Source organism: Pleurodeles waltl, chromosome 9, assembly GCF_031143425.1.
Source record: "Pleurodeles waltl isolate 20211129_DDA chromosome 9, aPleWal1.hap1.20221129, whole genome shotgun sequence".
In the NCBI taxonomy this organism is placed as follows: Eukaryota; Metazoa; Chordata; class Amphibia; order Caudata; family Salamandridae; genus Pleurodeles; species Pleurodeles waltl.
Window position 1 is genome coordinate 917,559,954 of NC_090448.1, and position 14,333 is coordinate 917,574,286.

The 14,333-nt window shown below is 42.8% G+C and overlaps 1 protein-coding gene across 6 annotated transcripts in view; it reads left to right on the forward strand.

Annotated features, from left to right (window-relative positions):
• VRK1 (VRK serine/threonine kinase 1) overlaps positions 1–14,333 on the forward strand; it is a 224,657-nt gene that overhangs the window by 23,931 nt on the left and 186,393 nt on the right. For all 6 annotated transcript variants that reach the window (XM_069208279.1, XM_069208280.1, XM_069208275.1 and 3 more), the window contains 2 exons: positions 368–423; positions 12,632–12,701. In XM_069208279.1, coding sequence (XP_069064380.1) covers positions 368–423; positions 12,632–12,701 — 126 coding nt within the window. The remainder of the gene's footprint in view (positions 1–367; positions 424–12,631; positions 12,702–14,333) is intronic.

Below are 14,333 nucleotides of genomic sequence, written 5' to 3' on the forward strand. Positions count from 1 at the left end.
AGTACTCTAATCTTTCCAACCAAGTTGTTTTGATATAATGTGAATATCAACCCATCTAAAAACAGTTTTTACAAACCTGTTTTACTCCTAAATGTTAGGTTAAGTGCTGCTCTTGTGAAATATATACATTGCTGGAAACTTGGTGGGAGGAGTGTTGCATAACCGTGTTGTAAATTTTCAGTGAGTGTATGTAAGAACTCTAATTCGTGTTTAAGCCTTCAGTGTTGTAAAAGTGGCTAGGTTTGATGCTTCTATGTGCAATAGGTTTGTGGTCGTGAAAGACTAGATTCACGTGAGATGCAGTTTTTTCACGCTTTCATTCTGAGCAGATTTGTTGAGTAATGTTTTCTTCCTTTTTTTAAACCAGCGGATGAAAACGCAACCAGCGTGGTTCGTCAAGATGCTCCCTACGTTGTTAAAGTGGTAAGCTACTCTCTGTTTTAGATTGTGCAGTGCTGTCTAGTTTGGTTTCTTGCCGAAGCTAATATTGTATAACATATGAGGGTTTCCTTGCAATGCTTCACCTCCATTGAAATGTGCCAACTTAATAATTCGTATCTGGAAGCTCTAGTGCTTAAGGCACATCATTGCCCTCTGATAGCATGAACTCTTCAGTGCAAATATCCCTGTAGTAATTAATAATGCATAGTTAAGAATCTAGACTAATATTCTAATAAAGGGAATGCAAACTGTTTGCCTAGTGTTTGTGGTTGTGTGTTTCCACTTGCCTGTTGCATTCTTTTTGTCTCTTCACTTTGTTATACTATGAAGCACTTATTGTAAGACTCCAAATTAGTCTTTTATGTTAGAAGTATAGAATATGGTAAATGGAGCCTCACTTGCTCATGCCATAACATGATTGCAGTGACGTGCAACACCTGTGCAATGTGGCCTTTTTAGTCAATTTAATAGTGTTTGCTTACTGTGCCTCTTATGCCCCACTGCCTATTTTCTTTTATTTTATTCATTTTAGGCTTCTAGGCATCTGGGAATATGGTTTCTCTAATCCATATGGGATTCCAGAAGGACTGTGGAACATATTGGGTGTCCATGGTTATGAGTAGGGTAGTCTTGTATAGTCAGCTCCTAGAAACCGGTTTCGTGTTATATTGTACTAGAAGTCCAATCTAACATAATATAAAACACACTGTTACTCAGTCTGTACGAATCCCTAATGTGGATAAATTGCATAGTACTTCTGCCAAACAAAAAATGCAGTACTTTTCTTTGAAGCAGATTACATCAAATGGAGGCACACTCACGTATGCACTTGTTATGTCGATCTGCATGTAAGTTCCTCACACTGAGTTGAGTGCAATGCTACTGGTTGAAAGCTTAGAGCGTGACTGCTGATTAGTTTTGTCAACTTGGTAAAATCAAAGGGATTTTAAAAATCGTGTGATTCTGAAACATTAATTTCCAGACGAAGTAATGCTCATCAATGAATGCTGAAGTGGTGTAGCCTAGGTAAATTGTCAGCGCTGTATTTCTTAATCTTGTTCCCACCACCCCTCTCTTAAGTAGTGCTACCAAGGACGAGATGAGCTCGCCTCTCTGGTCACTCACACATCACACAGTACACTTCTACGTAGGCTCACAAGAATACACAACACTTCCATCTGCATACCCCACACGTTGTAGCCTGATACCCATGTGTGCAAGTACTTCAGAGCCCCATAAAGAGGTAGGAACGCAAACAGAACTATGAGCAAGGAGAAGTAATAACTTTTGGTCATTCCACGTCCTAGTTAATTAGCATCTTAAAGTCATGTTTGGTGCCTAGAAATTGACTAGAAGAGGGGGGAGTTGAGACCTCAGACATAGTCATCTACCTAGTAGACCGCCAGCAGTGTGAGAAGTGGAAGCTCTGTAAGACCTCTGCCTGTGACCAGGAGTCGAGGCCTACTTGTCTCCCTACTGGATGAGGGGTCATACCTAGGGAATCCAAGACCAACTGTCCATGGGTGTGGAGCACCAGCTCCTGTCTGCTTGCCAAGACCAGTGTGCCCTCTGAGGAAGAGGAGAGCATTGGAGGGAGAAATGTCCAGTGGGGAGCCCTGTCAAGTGGGCTTCTATGTGGAAAAAACATCTACTGCAGACGGGTTGTTGTCCATATGCAGGACTGAGTTGGTGACCCCCGGATGCCAGGAGATGGCTGCTGTGAAGATAGCCTTGGTAAAGATTGCTGCGCTGTAACAGCCAGAGTCTTGTGCGGTGGTGCTGCTTGCTAGGAGAGGTCGTCGAGGTTAAGACTGCTGTGCAGTAAGGGCCGAAGCTTTGTGTGGCAATGGAACGGCAATCCTGTATGCCAAGAGGTGTGCGTGGATAACTTTTCCGTGTTGACTGGTTCCATGCTCTTAGCAAAACTAGAGAAAACTGCGGCCGGCTAGCACATGCTGGTCATAATACAAATGAGCAGTAACAATCCTAGCCTCCGAAACACGCTAGACCCAAAAAAAACACAGATTAATGCAAAACAGTCTGCGAAGGTATGTATTTGTAGGGCAATGTCGCCTCATTATAACATCAGGCTCTTTAAGCTAATGAACCTTAGCTTTAATGGTTTTCTCCTGGTGATAATCGTTTAAGAACGACATCGTGCATGTGGCTTCAAGTGTTTAAGATGACATTTTGTACTTCGCCCCAATAATTAAATAGAACATAGCCTTTATCAGGTTAGAAAGCAGGACTTAATTTCACATACTCAATTCAAATGTGAGCATCGCGTCAAATTCCGGGTGTTTACCTGAAACAAAACAAAAACACACACGCACACTTGTAAAAAAAAAAAAAAAGAATCGCCTATCCTTACCATCACTCTATACTGCACATTGCTCAATGGCGGGCCACCCCCTACCCAAAAAAAAAAACAAGAGCTGAACTTGGTGTTTTAATTATATCCCAAATTCCTGGAAGACCAAAAATCGCCGAAAGAACATTGGCAAAGTCAATAGGTCTGACTTCTAACCTTTTTTATGTTGTATAGAGTAATTAAAAGCACCGCTGTTAAAAAGTAAGCAATTTGTTATAACTTCCGCGCTATGCAGGCACCAAAACAAAATGTGCAGTATAAATTGACAAAACATGTTCCACCGTTAAATCTCTAGGCACCTGTTTACCGCAGTCAGGAGACATGTTCCATTATTTGGGATACACAATTGGAAGCCCCAACTTTGATAACAATGGTACCACACAAGCTACAAAAAAAAACACTCACTATAAAGTATTGTTATCTAAAAATAGTTCCTCGTGCCTTGCAATATACGCATGAAGTGAGAGAGCTGAGCCACAGGCCAAAGTATGCCCATTTTAAAGAACTAGTTACAATTCAACTTTGCTTAAACAGAGAACGGGTGCTGCCTCTCGTTAAATGCAAGCACTACGAGCGAGTCGACATCACCTTGACTAAGACATACAAAAAGCTGCAGTCTATACAGCTGCAACAACTGAATTAAACAAGCACGGACAAAACACGGCCCGACCGTGGCCCAGGTGTATTTCGTGTACATATTTCTGAGTCGGAGGGGAAAGGATGTTCGGTTTGGAATGTCTTTATAACTTGGTGTTTGTGTAGTATTGGCGCATACATGCGGTTCAACAAGTGTATATGGTTGGCGGGTTGCATGAAGGGGTGAACCTGTGTGGCAGTGTAGGGATAGCACGACGTACCGAGGCATTCCGTATCATAAGGCAGCTGCTCTGCTAAACCAGCTATCAGGATTGTATGGGCAAGTGTGCCATTTACCGGAGGGTACTTTGGCACTGCAAATATTGCCATTATATGCCAGGTATTCATGCCGGTCCAGGCAAACACTCTGATCAACCCTATGACAGAAACCATTCCAGTGGGCACAGAGGGGATCCTGGGCCCAACCGTGGTGGTTGAGGCCTTTAACTCCTGATGTTATGGGGCCCAGCCTACTATGGATTCTAAGCAAGTGGGCCAGGTAGCACTTCTGCACTTGACTCTCCGTAACGAGGTGTGGATACAGATTGGGGAACACGGGCTCACAACTCCAAACGCGGGCAGCAGTTTATTCTACTTATTGGATTTTTGTTGTATTGTTCATGTTTAATTTATTAAATTAAATTTTGTTTTTCTAACCTGGTGCGGGATCTGTTTTGTGTAGTTTTCACTGTTTCACTGTTTTACTGTTACAAGTGTTGCACAAATACTTTACACATTGCATTCAAGCTAAGCCTGACTGCTGTGTGCTAAGCTGCCAGAGGGTGAGGACAGGTTAACTGGGGGTTTGCTTGTGCCTTACCCCGACAAGAACAGTGGTCCTGTACACATCCCAAGGCTAACACAGAGTAATTTCCCCTGAAAGGGTCTCCGGGAGAGATGCCTCTGATTTAGTGGAACTTCTCATGGGAAGTCTCCGATTTAGTGGAACTTCTACCTTTATTGCATGTTTCCTTAGAATCCTATCAGGGTCTCCTGAGATTGAAACTAGAAAGATCGCAAGAGGCCCACATTTACCGTGGAGTGAGCTAGAAGAATCTAGGACTGATTGCAGGTGGCTACAGGTGACTCTTCTGCTGCACAGCAATGAATACCTTCAACAGGTGGGTCAGGTTGTGTATGCAAAGCCCCAAAGCCTTAAATTACATCAATGGGGATTAAAAGGAGAAATTCTGAGTTCTTGAGTTTTCTTTGACGGTCACATATTCTGTCTCTGAGGCAGTCATCAACCATATTGGTGTGTGCTGGTCTCTTGGTACATTGTGTAGCTTTTTGCGTTTCCCAGGATCTGGACCCACTTTGAGCTCAAGTTACCATATATTCTAAATCGTACTTTGTTTTTGATCAAACAAAGGGTCATTTTGAATAGTTTTAACATTTATCTAGCAGGCCATCTCTTTTGTCTTTGCCATTATGCCCTTTATTGTTTTCATAGACTGTCCACTTTCTAAAAGCCAGTGGATTCTTAATTTCTGGTTTACTTTTTAAAGGGCTCACAGTTAAAGCCTATATTGTTCCATTAGGTTTACCACTTTGGAAACGGTCTTCTTGATCACCATTACTTTGTTGCAGAGAGCAGACTACAAGCATTGTCAATTGGCAATCAATGCACTTTGTTTTTTTTCTATTGTCACAGATGTTGTTCTCCCTTTTCTTTCTGACTTTCTTGGCCCCTTCACAGCCTTGCAAGAATTATGACCGGTTACACTGGCTTAATTCTAAGCAAACATTTAGCTTTTATTTAGACAGTAAAATGTTTATTTGTTTTAACTAGGATTTCCTTAGGTATTGTATGCCAAACGAAAGGTGGTCCTCAAGCGCATTCCATGTTTGATGAAAGGTGGTCCTCAAGCTTTCCGTTTTCCGCTGGATTTTTTTATTTGTATCAACATCTCCTGTACTTGCCAAGAAAGATTTCCCCCCCCCCTCCCCCCACCCCCACCTTAAAGTGTTAAATACCCCATTAAAGCATTAAGGCACACTTAATTAGGGCAGTTTCCTCTGTATTTAAAAAAAAAGCTGCGATTGGTTCCCATGCCTGATTTGTGGCAATGTTAATTGGGACTCCTGTATATATGTTAACAAAACATTAGTTTGGATTACCAGCTAGGAGTCCAACTCTCCTTGTGAACTATGCTCCATAATTTCTTGGTCTAACCCTAATAACCTTTAGTTCCTCCTCAATCTGCATTACTAGGAGATTCAACGATGTAGAATATAGAAAAAGAAATAGTAATCAGAACACTAAGTTACTTATCGTTATACCTTTCTAGATACCCTTATTATCCTGCAGAATCCTCACCGCCGGTCCGTTAGGCCCTGATCTATAGGTTGATGAAAGGAGTAAAAGTTGTCAAGGTGGCAGAGGACTTAGCATCCGCCTTCCTGCATTTACTACACCTGTCAATTTGTTTAGAATTTATTAACACCACAGCGGTTCACACAAAGCAAAAAGTTTGTGTATCCTTCATTGGTGATGGTTGCTTACATCAAGCTTTGTAAAAGTTTGTACTTTTCCATAACAAATTTCAAAAGCCAGAGTTAGTTTTTGTAAAAGTGAAAAGTAGTTGGTCCAATACAATGGGAGTTTTCTCCCACCAATGTGGGTGTGATTTACTTTCTTATTTTTACTGTCCCTCAACCCTAGGATATTCCTGGTGGTAACGGACAATACAAATTAAAAAAAAGCAGTCCGCTCGCTCTAAATAAGGTGGCCTGTCAGATTGCCTAACTCGAACACCCCATGTGCCCCATGGCCATCTGAGAAAGGTTTATACTGACATAGTACATGTTTCTCTGTTGTTCTAAACCTAGCCATCTGTCCAACTTAAAATTGGGCTGGTGGACATAGTTTGATGGGCAAGGTACCCCTTTTGCTGTTGAATTGGAGTATACTGTCCACCAAACTAAATTGGTTTTTTATTTGTTTGGTATATGAATATGCCGGACTTTCAGTGTTTTAAGTACACAATTAAACCTTCCTCCTTGACACGCTCGCGTTGTGTGGTACTTGAAAAAAGTGCCTTTTTGATCATCTGTGTATTTCATGACACTTGTGGGAAACCTGTCAGTCATGTGGCTTTACTAGCTTTAACTACAGTCCTGAAGGTAAAGTCACCATAAGAAAAGTGCACCAGGAAAAAAAGATGATAGTTTACTAATGTCGGTGATTGGCACATTGGTAGATGAGCCACCCACATTGCTTAAACCCTTTACATACTTTGTAGTGCCAAAGTATTGGCATCCAAGAAAATATCACAGTTTGCCTTTGTTTGAGAGAAAAATAAAACAATAAAATACTATCGCAAATGTAAAATTTCCTAGCTATTGTAACAGAAAGTTTAAATTCTATTAAGGACACAGAGGTGCGGATTATGCTGTTCGTTCTTTTACTAATCAGCAGTGTTTAAAGAATCATCTTTCCCAGAACTCCACGGGAAAAGAGCTACGAACTTCGACGCCTCGTCAGGGGTAGTAAGCGCTATATAAATACGATTACAACACAATACAAACACAACAGCCAATAAACAATCGCTCCAATTACCATTGATCCCACTGTCCCCTCAGGCACTTCCTCTCTCTGGACACAAGTTAGGAACTCAGCTCGGATTATTTGCTTTTGGTTGACTCATTGCCTGAAAAACAAAATGGAATTAAGTAACGTTTCATTTTAAAAGAAACTATTACCTAATACACACAACACTATAATATCATCCGTGCAACCTACGTTTCTATATAAAGATCACAATATAAACCTATATTCAGATATACCCAAAAGGAATGGATTGTGTACTTGTACCCATGTCTAGAAACCAAAGTTGTTCCCTCTTCTGGGTGGGAAAAAGTAATGTAATACGTGAGAGGGAATAATCCTCTTCACCATGTCCTTAATAGAATTGAAACTTTCCATTATGATAACTAGGACATTTTACATTTTTCTATGTCGGGACTGGAGGCGAGGAATTATGCTTGTTTAAAGCTTATCGAACACCAAGGATGCCATGTCAATTACTAGTTTGAAATAGAACCTTTTAAACATAGAATCTGATGACCAATCAGCTGCATTGATGCCTTTCAATCTAGCCCCTCTCGAATAACCTGTCAAGGCCATAGCTCCAGAATGGACTCCAAAGAGCGAAACATTGATACCTGCCTCGTGCATGACCCATCAAACCCATCTGACTGTGGTGGGTGAAAAAACGCTTTGAAAGGTTTTTGAATGGATATCAATAATTGGGGTTCCCCTGAAAGGACGTAAATCTTCATATTCGTACTCCTTCAAGCAATAAACAACGCACAGCTTGGGAGCCTTGCAAAAGGCAGGATTAGCTATCATTGGAATCAGTTTTTGTTCTCCTGGAGACATGGAGGGATACTCCCTGGGGAGAAAAGACCGTGCTTGAGATGTCCAGAGCTCACATCGGAGACCCTAAGGCTTAGCGTGAGAGATGTTCATTCCTTTGCCAAGACTGAGAGAGATTCAGAACAACATTAACGTCCCACAAGTTTGAATGCTTAGGTTGTGGCAGAAGAGCAAGTTTAATATCCCTCAGGAGTTTACAAACCAACAGGTGTTCCCCACAGGAAGGTTCTGAATGGGGAGATGAGCTATGGAGATTGCCAAACGGCAAGAATTAACCATGTGATATGGCATGCCCTTGCACACCAGAGATCCCAGCAAATTCAGGATAAGGACAACGTTGCACACCATGGAGTCTTCTTTGCATTTGAATACACCAATGCACCCATATTGACCATGCAGATTTGTACCGCTTAGAGGTGCTGTCAGCCTAACCTGCGGCCAGTAGTCTCTCAGCGTCTGATCAAAGGCCTGGGACTCTCCATCTTTTCCGGTAATCCTCCTTACCATGAGAGGAAGGCAGCCCTGGAGGACTAGAGGGTGACTTTGACCCAGTGGATCCTTCAGAATATCGTGATCATGGGGAAGAGGGATTGAAAATCCCAAGAAAGTTCCAGAAGAACTGGACACCACACTTGAGATCTCCACACAGGTGTGATCACGACCACCTGAGCCTTTTGTCTCTGCACATGGGCCACCAGTCATGTAATCATGGCGAAATGAGAGACGGCATATCCCTTCTCTTTCAACCAGTCCTGAAGGAAGGCGTCCATCATCAAAACGTGCGGGTCCTGCTTCAAGCTGACATATCGAGGGAGCTGATGGTCCAGCCGAGATGCAAAAAGATCTGTTGAAAATGGGCCCCAACAGGAGTTGAGTTTGGAAAACACCATCAGAGCTAAGTGCCACAAACTTGTGTCTGGCCATTCCCTCGAGCACCAGTCTGCTATTTGGTTGGAGGTCCCCGGAAGGTATTCTGCTGTGACTGATCTATTGTATGTTAGACAATACGTCCAAAGGTCTTTGACCAGGCCTGCCGGGGGTTTGGATCTGGGACCTCCCAAATGATTGAAATAAAGGACAGCTGACAAGTCCATTTTCAACTGGACGGAGCAATTAACCTTGTCCTTGATCCAACATTGAATGGCGAAGGACACCAGCAGAAGTTCTTGGCAGTTGATATGGAGGGACTGTTTGTCTAAAAACAACGACCCGCCTGTGTATGAATCACTGTAGCGTGCACCCCAACCGGAGCCCATGGCGTCCAATTCAATGATGTCCGGGTTTTAACCGAAAATGGCACGGCTGTTCCATGCTTCCATGTGAGAGCCACCAAAGCATTTTGGTCTTCCTTTTCTGTCAGGGGAATGTGTTCTGAGTAAGCCATAGACCTGCGGAAATACACATTTTTGAGCCTTTGGAGGGCCCTCCGGTGTAAAGGGCTGGAAATATCACCTGGATTGAGGAAGATAAGAGACCCACTATCCAGGCTTCCTGGCGCCCGGAAGTCTCTCAAAACTTTTGATATTTTCCGAGCGGGTAAGCTGAGGGTCTTGTCTTCTGAGTTGATGACAAAACCCAGAAAAGTAGTTTGTGTGGAGGGTGACAACAGTGACTTCTTGACATTGAAGCCTAGACTCTCGAGAAGGGAAATGGTAGACTGCAGTTGGTTTCGCAGCCTGCATGGGCATTGGTCCATCAATAGGAGATAGTCGAGACAGGTGATCAGACAGAAACCCCTTGCCCTTAGGTGTTCCACCTCCAGTTTTAGAACCTTGGTGAAACACTAATGTCCCGAAGAGAGACCGAACGGTAGGGTTGTGAACTCGTAAACCTGACCCACTCAGTTAGAATTGTAGGAAGTTATTATGTGGAGGGAAAATCGGGATTATCAGGTATGCATCTTGAAGATCAAGACGCACCAGCCAATTGTCTGGATGCAAGAGGTCATGGAGGAGGTGGATGCCCTCCATCTTGAAGTGGCAGTGCACCACCCAGCCATTGAGTTCCCTCAGGTTGACAGGACGTTGCCCTCCATCCCTTTTGTCCACTACAAGGAGTTTGCTCAGGAAACCCCGAGGATGAAGGGAAGGCAGGGATATGGCTTCCTTGTCGAAGTTCAATGACTTCTTGATCCACTAGTCCCATTTGTGTCTGAGAGAGAATCAAGGGGTGTGGGTTAAATGGGGGAAACCAAGGAATTCTATTTGAAAACCAAGGATTGCTTGGAGAACCCAATTGTCTGAAGTAAGAGATTTCCAGTTGGTAAGGAATTGAGCTAACCTCATCAAGGGGCGTGAACATGGCCACAAACTTCAGCAGTTCTTTGATGAAAGTATCACTGAAGGGACCCCCTGTGCCACTGCCACAGCCTCAGTGGAAGGAAAATCTCCTAGTTTGGGGTCTACTTTAATCAGGAGTGACCAGCGCCCCTTGGCCGAGAAGGTGCAGTTGGTATTGGCTAGAAAGATGCCCGTTCAGCCCACCCTGAGATGGACTCCGGTGACTGACTCATGTGACAATGGTGTACCTGAGGCCTTAACCTGCTCGGCCAGATCCTGAACTTTTGTAAGGGACCAAACAATGTCTAAAGGTTTTTCTTGGCAGGATTTCCAAGACCTGTCGTTTTTTTTTTTTTTTTTTTTTTTTTTGTTTGTTTTTGAGGGGGGGGATCATAAATTAACTTAACTTTTGCAGGAAAGTGACCATTTTAGGGTCGATTTCTGGGGGTGGAACAGAGTTTTCCGGGCAGGGAGGAGCGGTGGCATTCCACTCAGTTTGGCTCAGACGTCCTTCACAAGAGGTTTCCGCAGGCGGCCAGCGACATAGGAACTGACATCTGAGGGAAACCATTTGATGAATGGGGCTGGACTAGGTCAGCTGGATCCAGCATGTCGGAGGATTCTTGGGGAGTCTCCAAAGGACCTAAGGATGGGTCTCCAGGTCCTTGACTCGCTTTCCTCATCAGTTGAAATTCCCTTTGGAGTCTTCATCAGTGCCCACTGAGGGTACTACCGATAGGGAATTCACTGTAGCGTTTAAGACATACATGGAATTCGAAAGCAAACTGGGGGGGTGGACGTTCTAAAAACGCCTGCTCACCTTATCAAAAGCAGTTGTGTCCACCCTGGACTCCAACCTGCGTTGGGGTTCTGGTGCGCTAGTTGTTTGCAGCCCACTGAGAGGGGCCTTTGGCTTGGGGATGAGTAAGGTTCAGAGGGATTGGGTAGGCACGAGCCAGTTGAATCGGGTGCCTCTCCAGAGGTTCAGTGGCCGAGGCCACCACCTGCTGAATGGAGGCATCCACCTCCTTGCATAACTCATTATCTATTAGGAGGACTAATATTGTTTCCTCTTCCGCATAATCGTATGACCGCATAACTGTTTTGGAAGTGTTAAGTGACCTAAGGGTCTTTGTTACCATTGAAGGCAAGAAGGTTAAGGAATGCCGAAGAACTGAATTCTGGGCTGATGGAGATCAGCAATAGTATATGTGGCAGGCACAGGACATTTTTGTGCTGGTCAAACAGCAGTTTGGCAGTGAGCACTGATGCAAGCCAAAATACTGAAGCTGGAACCCAGCAATGAAGAACCGTACAGATGCCAAAACACGGGGTAATCCTCTGGAGCCACCTCCCTTAATACAGTGGGGTTATTCGCCTGGGTTTGCATGCGTTGAAGTTGATTGGGGGGGCTCGAGGAGGCTTTCACTACTGACCCTGGAGGCATCACACTGCTGACAATAGCAATAATACAGACCCCGAGACAGATCGGCAGGGCTACTGAGGCGAAAGGAGCTCCTAAACTGTGGCCACAGGTAGAGCGTTGCTGAGAGGTCAGGACCCCTGCCCCCGCAGAGCATAGAGACATGCACCTCACAGCGCCACCCTGCCCTGAGGAAATCAACTGCAAGTGGCGTGGTGAAAGGGCTCCTACGGTGAAAATACACCTGTAGAGCAAGCAGCTAACTGAAACCAGAAGCAAATCAACAGTATGACAAACACAGTAAATGTAACGGAAAAGAGAATAACCATTACTTATCTCTCTTCGAGCAGGAAAGAAAAGGAGTGTCTGAGGGGACAGTGGGCTTTATGGTTGGAGGGGAGGTCGTTCATTGGCTGTTGTGTTTTGTAGTTCTTTTCCTGTGGAGTTCTGGAAAAGATGGTTCTTTAAATGCTGATGATCAATAAAAGGAAAGAAAGAAGAGCTTAGAAAGAAGAGTATAATCCTTGCCCCCTGTCCTGACATAGAATTAAGATAGCTTTACAGTTTCAGTTTTGAAAGAGCATCGAATCGAATGTTCCACCAATAAGGTAATCTGCCTCTGAAATTGTTGTATTTTTAATAAGGCAACTTTGGGTAGTATCTGGATATGGCATATGTTCTGACCATAGCTTGGCCTCAACTTATTTTTGAAGTCTACAATGTACAGTTGTTTCGAACTATCAATATTTTAATCTAGCAGTTCCACAGTACATGAGTTACGATGAACATAAAAGCCTTGAATGACAGATTTTAGAATACTTTTACTAGTTGCAGTTGAACCTTCCTTCATATATAAATATATATATATATATATATATATATATATATATATATATATATATATATATTTTTTTTTTTCTCCTAAAGCTTTAAATATCTTAAAAAAATTACATTGGCCTGCACAAAGTTTTGATGAAACTCTGCTTATTTAAAACAGTAAATGTATATTCTTGTTCACACTGCATTACAAATGACCTTAATCGAGAAAATGAAAGATAGATTTGCACTGGGCTATGTTAATTTCTTGATATTCTCTCTAGGAGCCAAGTGACAATGGGCCTCTCTTTACTGAATTAAAGTTCTACATGCGAGCAGCTAAACCAGATGAAAGTAAGTAGCATCTAGCCCTCTAAGATTATTAAGTGAACTAATTATGCTTTTGTTTGTGGGGCAAAACGCATATGTTAGTTTATGAATGTTTTAAATATGCTGATTTATTTTGCAGCTTAATGCAAATGCATTTTATTCTAAAGAGTTTGAAGCTGAGCTTTACCAGAAAAAATGTGAATCCTTGGGATGCTTGCATGCAGTGGCAGATCATCATCCCTGATTCCTGGGAACCCTACGTAGGAAGGACATTATTCCTTAAGAATAATAGACTTAAAATGCTGCTAAATAAGCTACTTCCAGACTTAAATGAAAGCCCCTGGGTGGTGCTGTAGTTGTTTGTTTTTCCAGGTTCTCTATTTCAGCAAAGAATCCCATGTTAGCCCCTATCTTCGCTCATTACAGTAAATTGTGTTTTCAGCTTTGTTAATTGTGAGCCTTCTTCCTTGGGCTCATGTGTTTACCTCTCCTCAGTTATCAAAACCTACTATGCCTTGTTGTAAATGCTCTGCATGTGATGTTATTTTGCATTGCTTAATTTCCCTTTTCCTTCAGAATCTCTCTTTTTGTGGCTTATCGCCACTACCAAGCCTGCCTATCCACTGTTCAGGCTTCCAGTTTCTCCTTTTTCCTCCTTTTTTCTGACTCTTTTGGGTCCTTTTGTTTCTGGCCTTTAATCGTGACTAACTACTACTTCTGCACCAACTGCCCTTTTGTAGTTGTTCTTAGGCAGTGTATTCCCTGCTATCCTATTACCAGTTTGTGTTTGCTCTCCAAGGTATTTTTTTTTTTTTTGTATGTTTTCACTCACTCGTACTGTCTTTAGGTCAGACAACTCGACACATTTGTGCTGTGACTTCTCCAACTTTCTCAATCTACTTCTTGGTTCACTGGCTCAAATTCTTTTTTTCACCTTTTAAGGTGTTCCTTTCTCCTGTGTAACCGTACCCTGTTTACATACTTAAGTTATACCTCCTTTTATCTACATTTTTTGTGGAACATGGCATCCTCTTTTCCTTATGAGTTGTAGCTCTCCTGCCCTCTTCTCTGTTCTGAATCCCCTATTAAATTTTGCAAGACTGTTTGTTCCCTTATTTTACTTGTCTTAGTCAACAGTTTCTTTCTCCAATTGATCCACTCTTCCCCGTTTTTTTTTTTGTCCATCATTTCTTTTAACTCCGTTGCTATTTTCCACACCTGAGCTTTGCCCCTCTACCCACTTGTGCGCTCTTTACTCTAATCTCATCTCTTCCTATGTTCATGATTTGTCTGACCGCTCGCTTCTTTGTTTCTTGTGTGTTTTATGGATAGCTTATCCCCATCAAATGTTTTTGTGGCTGGTAAGGTAATTACTTGCTTGAATTAAAAATCAAACCTGGTGATATGAAATGTCTTTATCAGGCCCAACCCTTCACAGTCACCTCGTCAAACTAGAGTTTGCGTTCTTTCATCTCCGCTCCCATTGTCTTGTACATGAAAATGTGAGAAGTAAACTGATGGACTGGAGGACATCCTGCCAGAGATTCCCTTCCATGCGCTAACGGGCATTTTAAATCCTCCTCTGTACTTCATGCGTGCACAGGACACTGCTGTAACAGGAATCACTTTTTGTATACTTCAGCATGATGTCCTAAG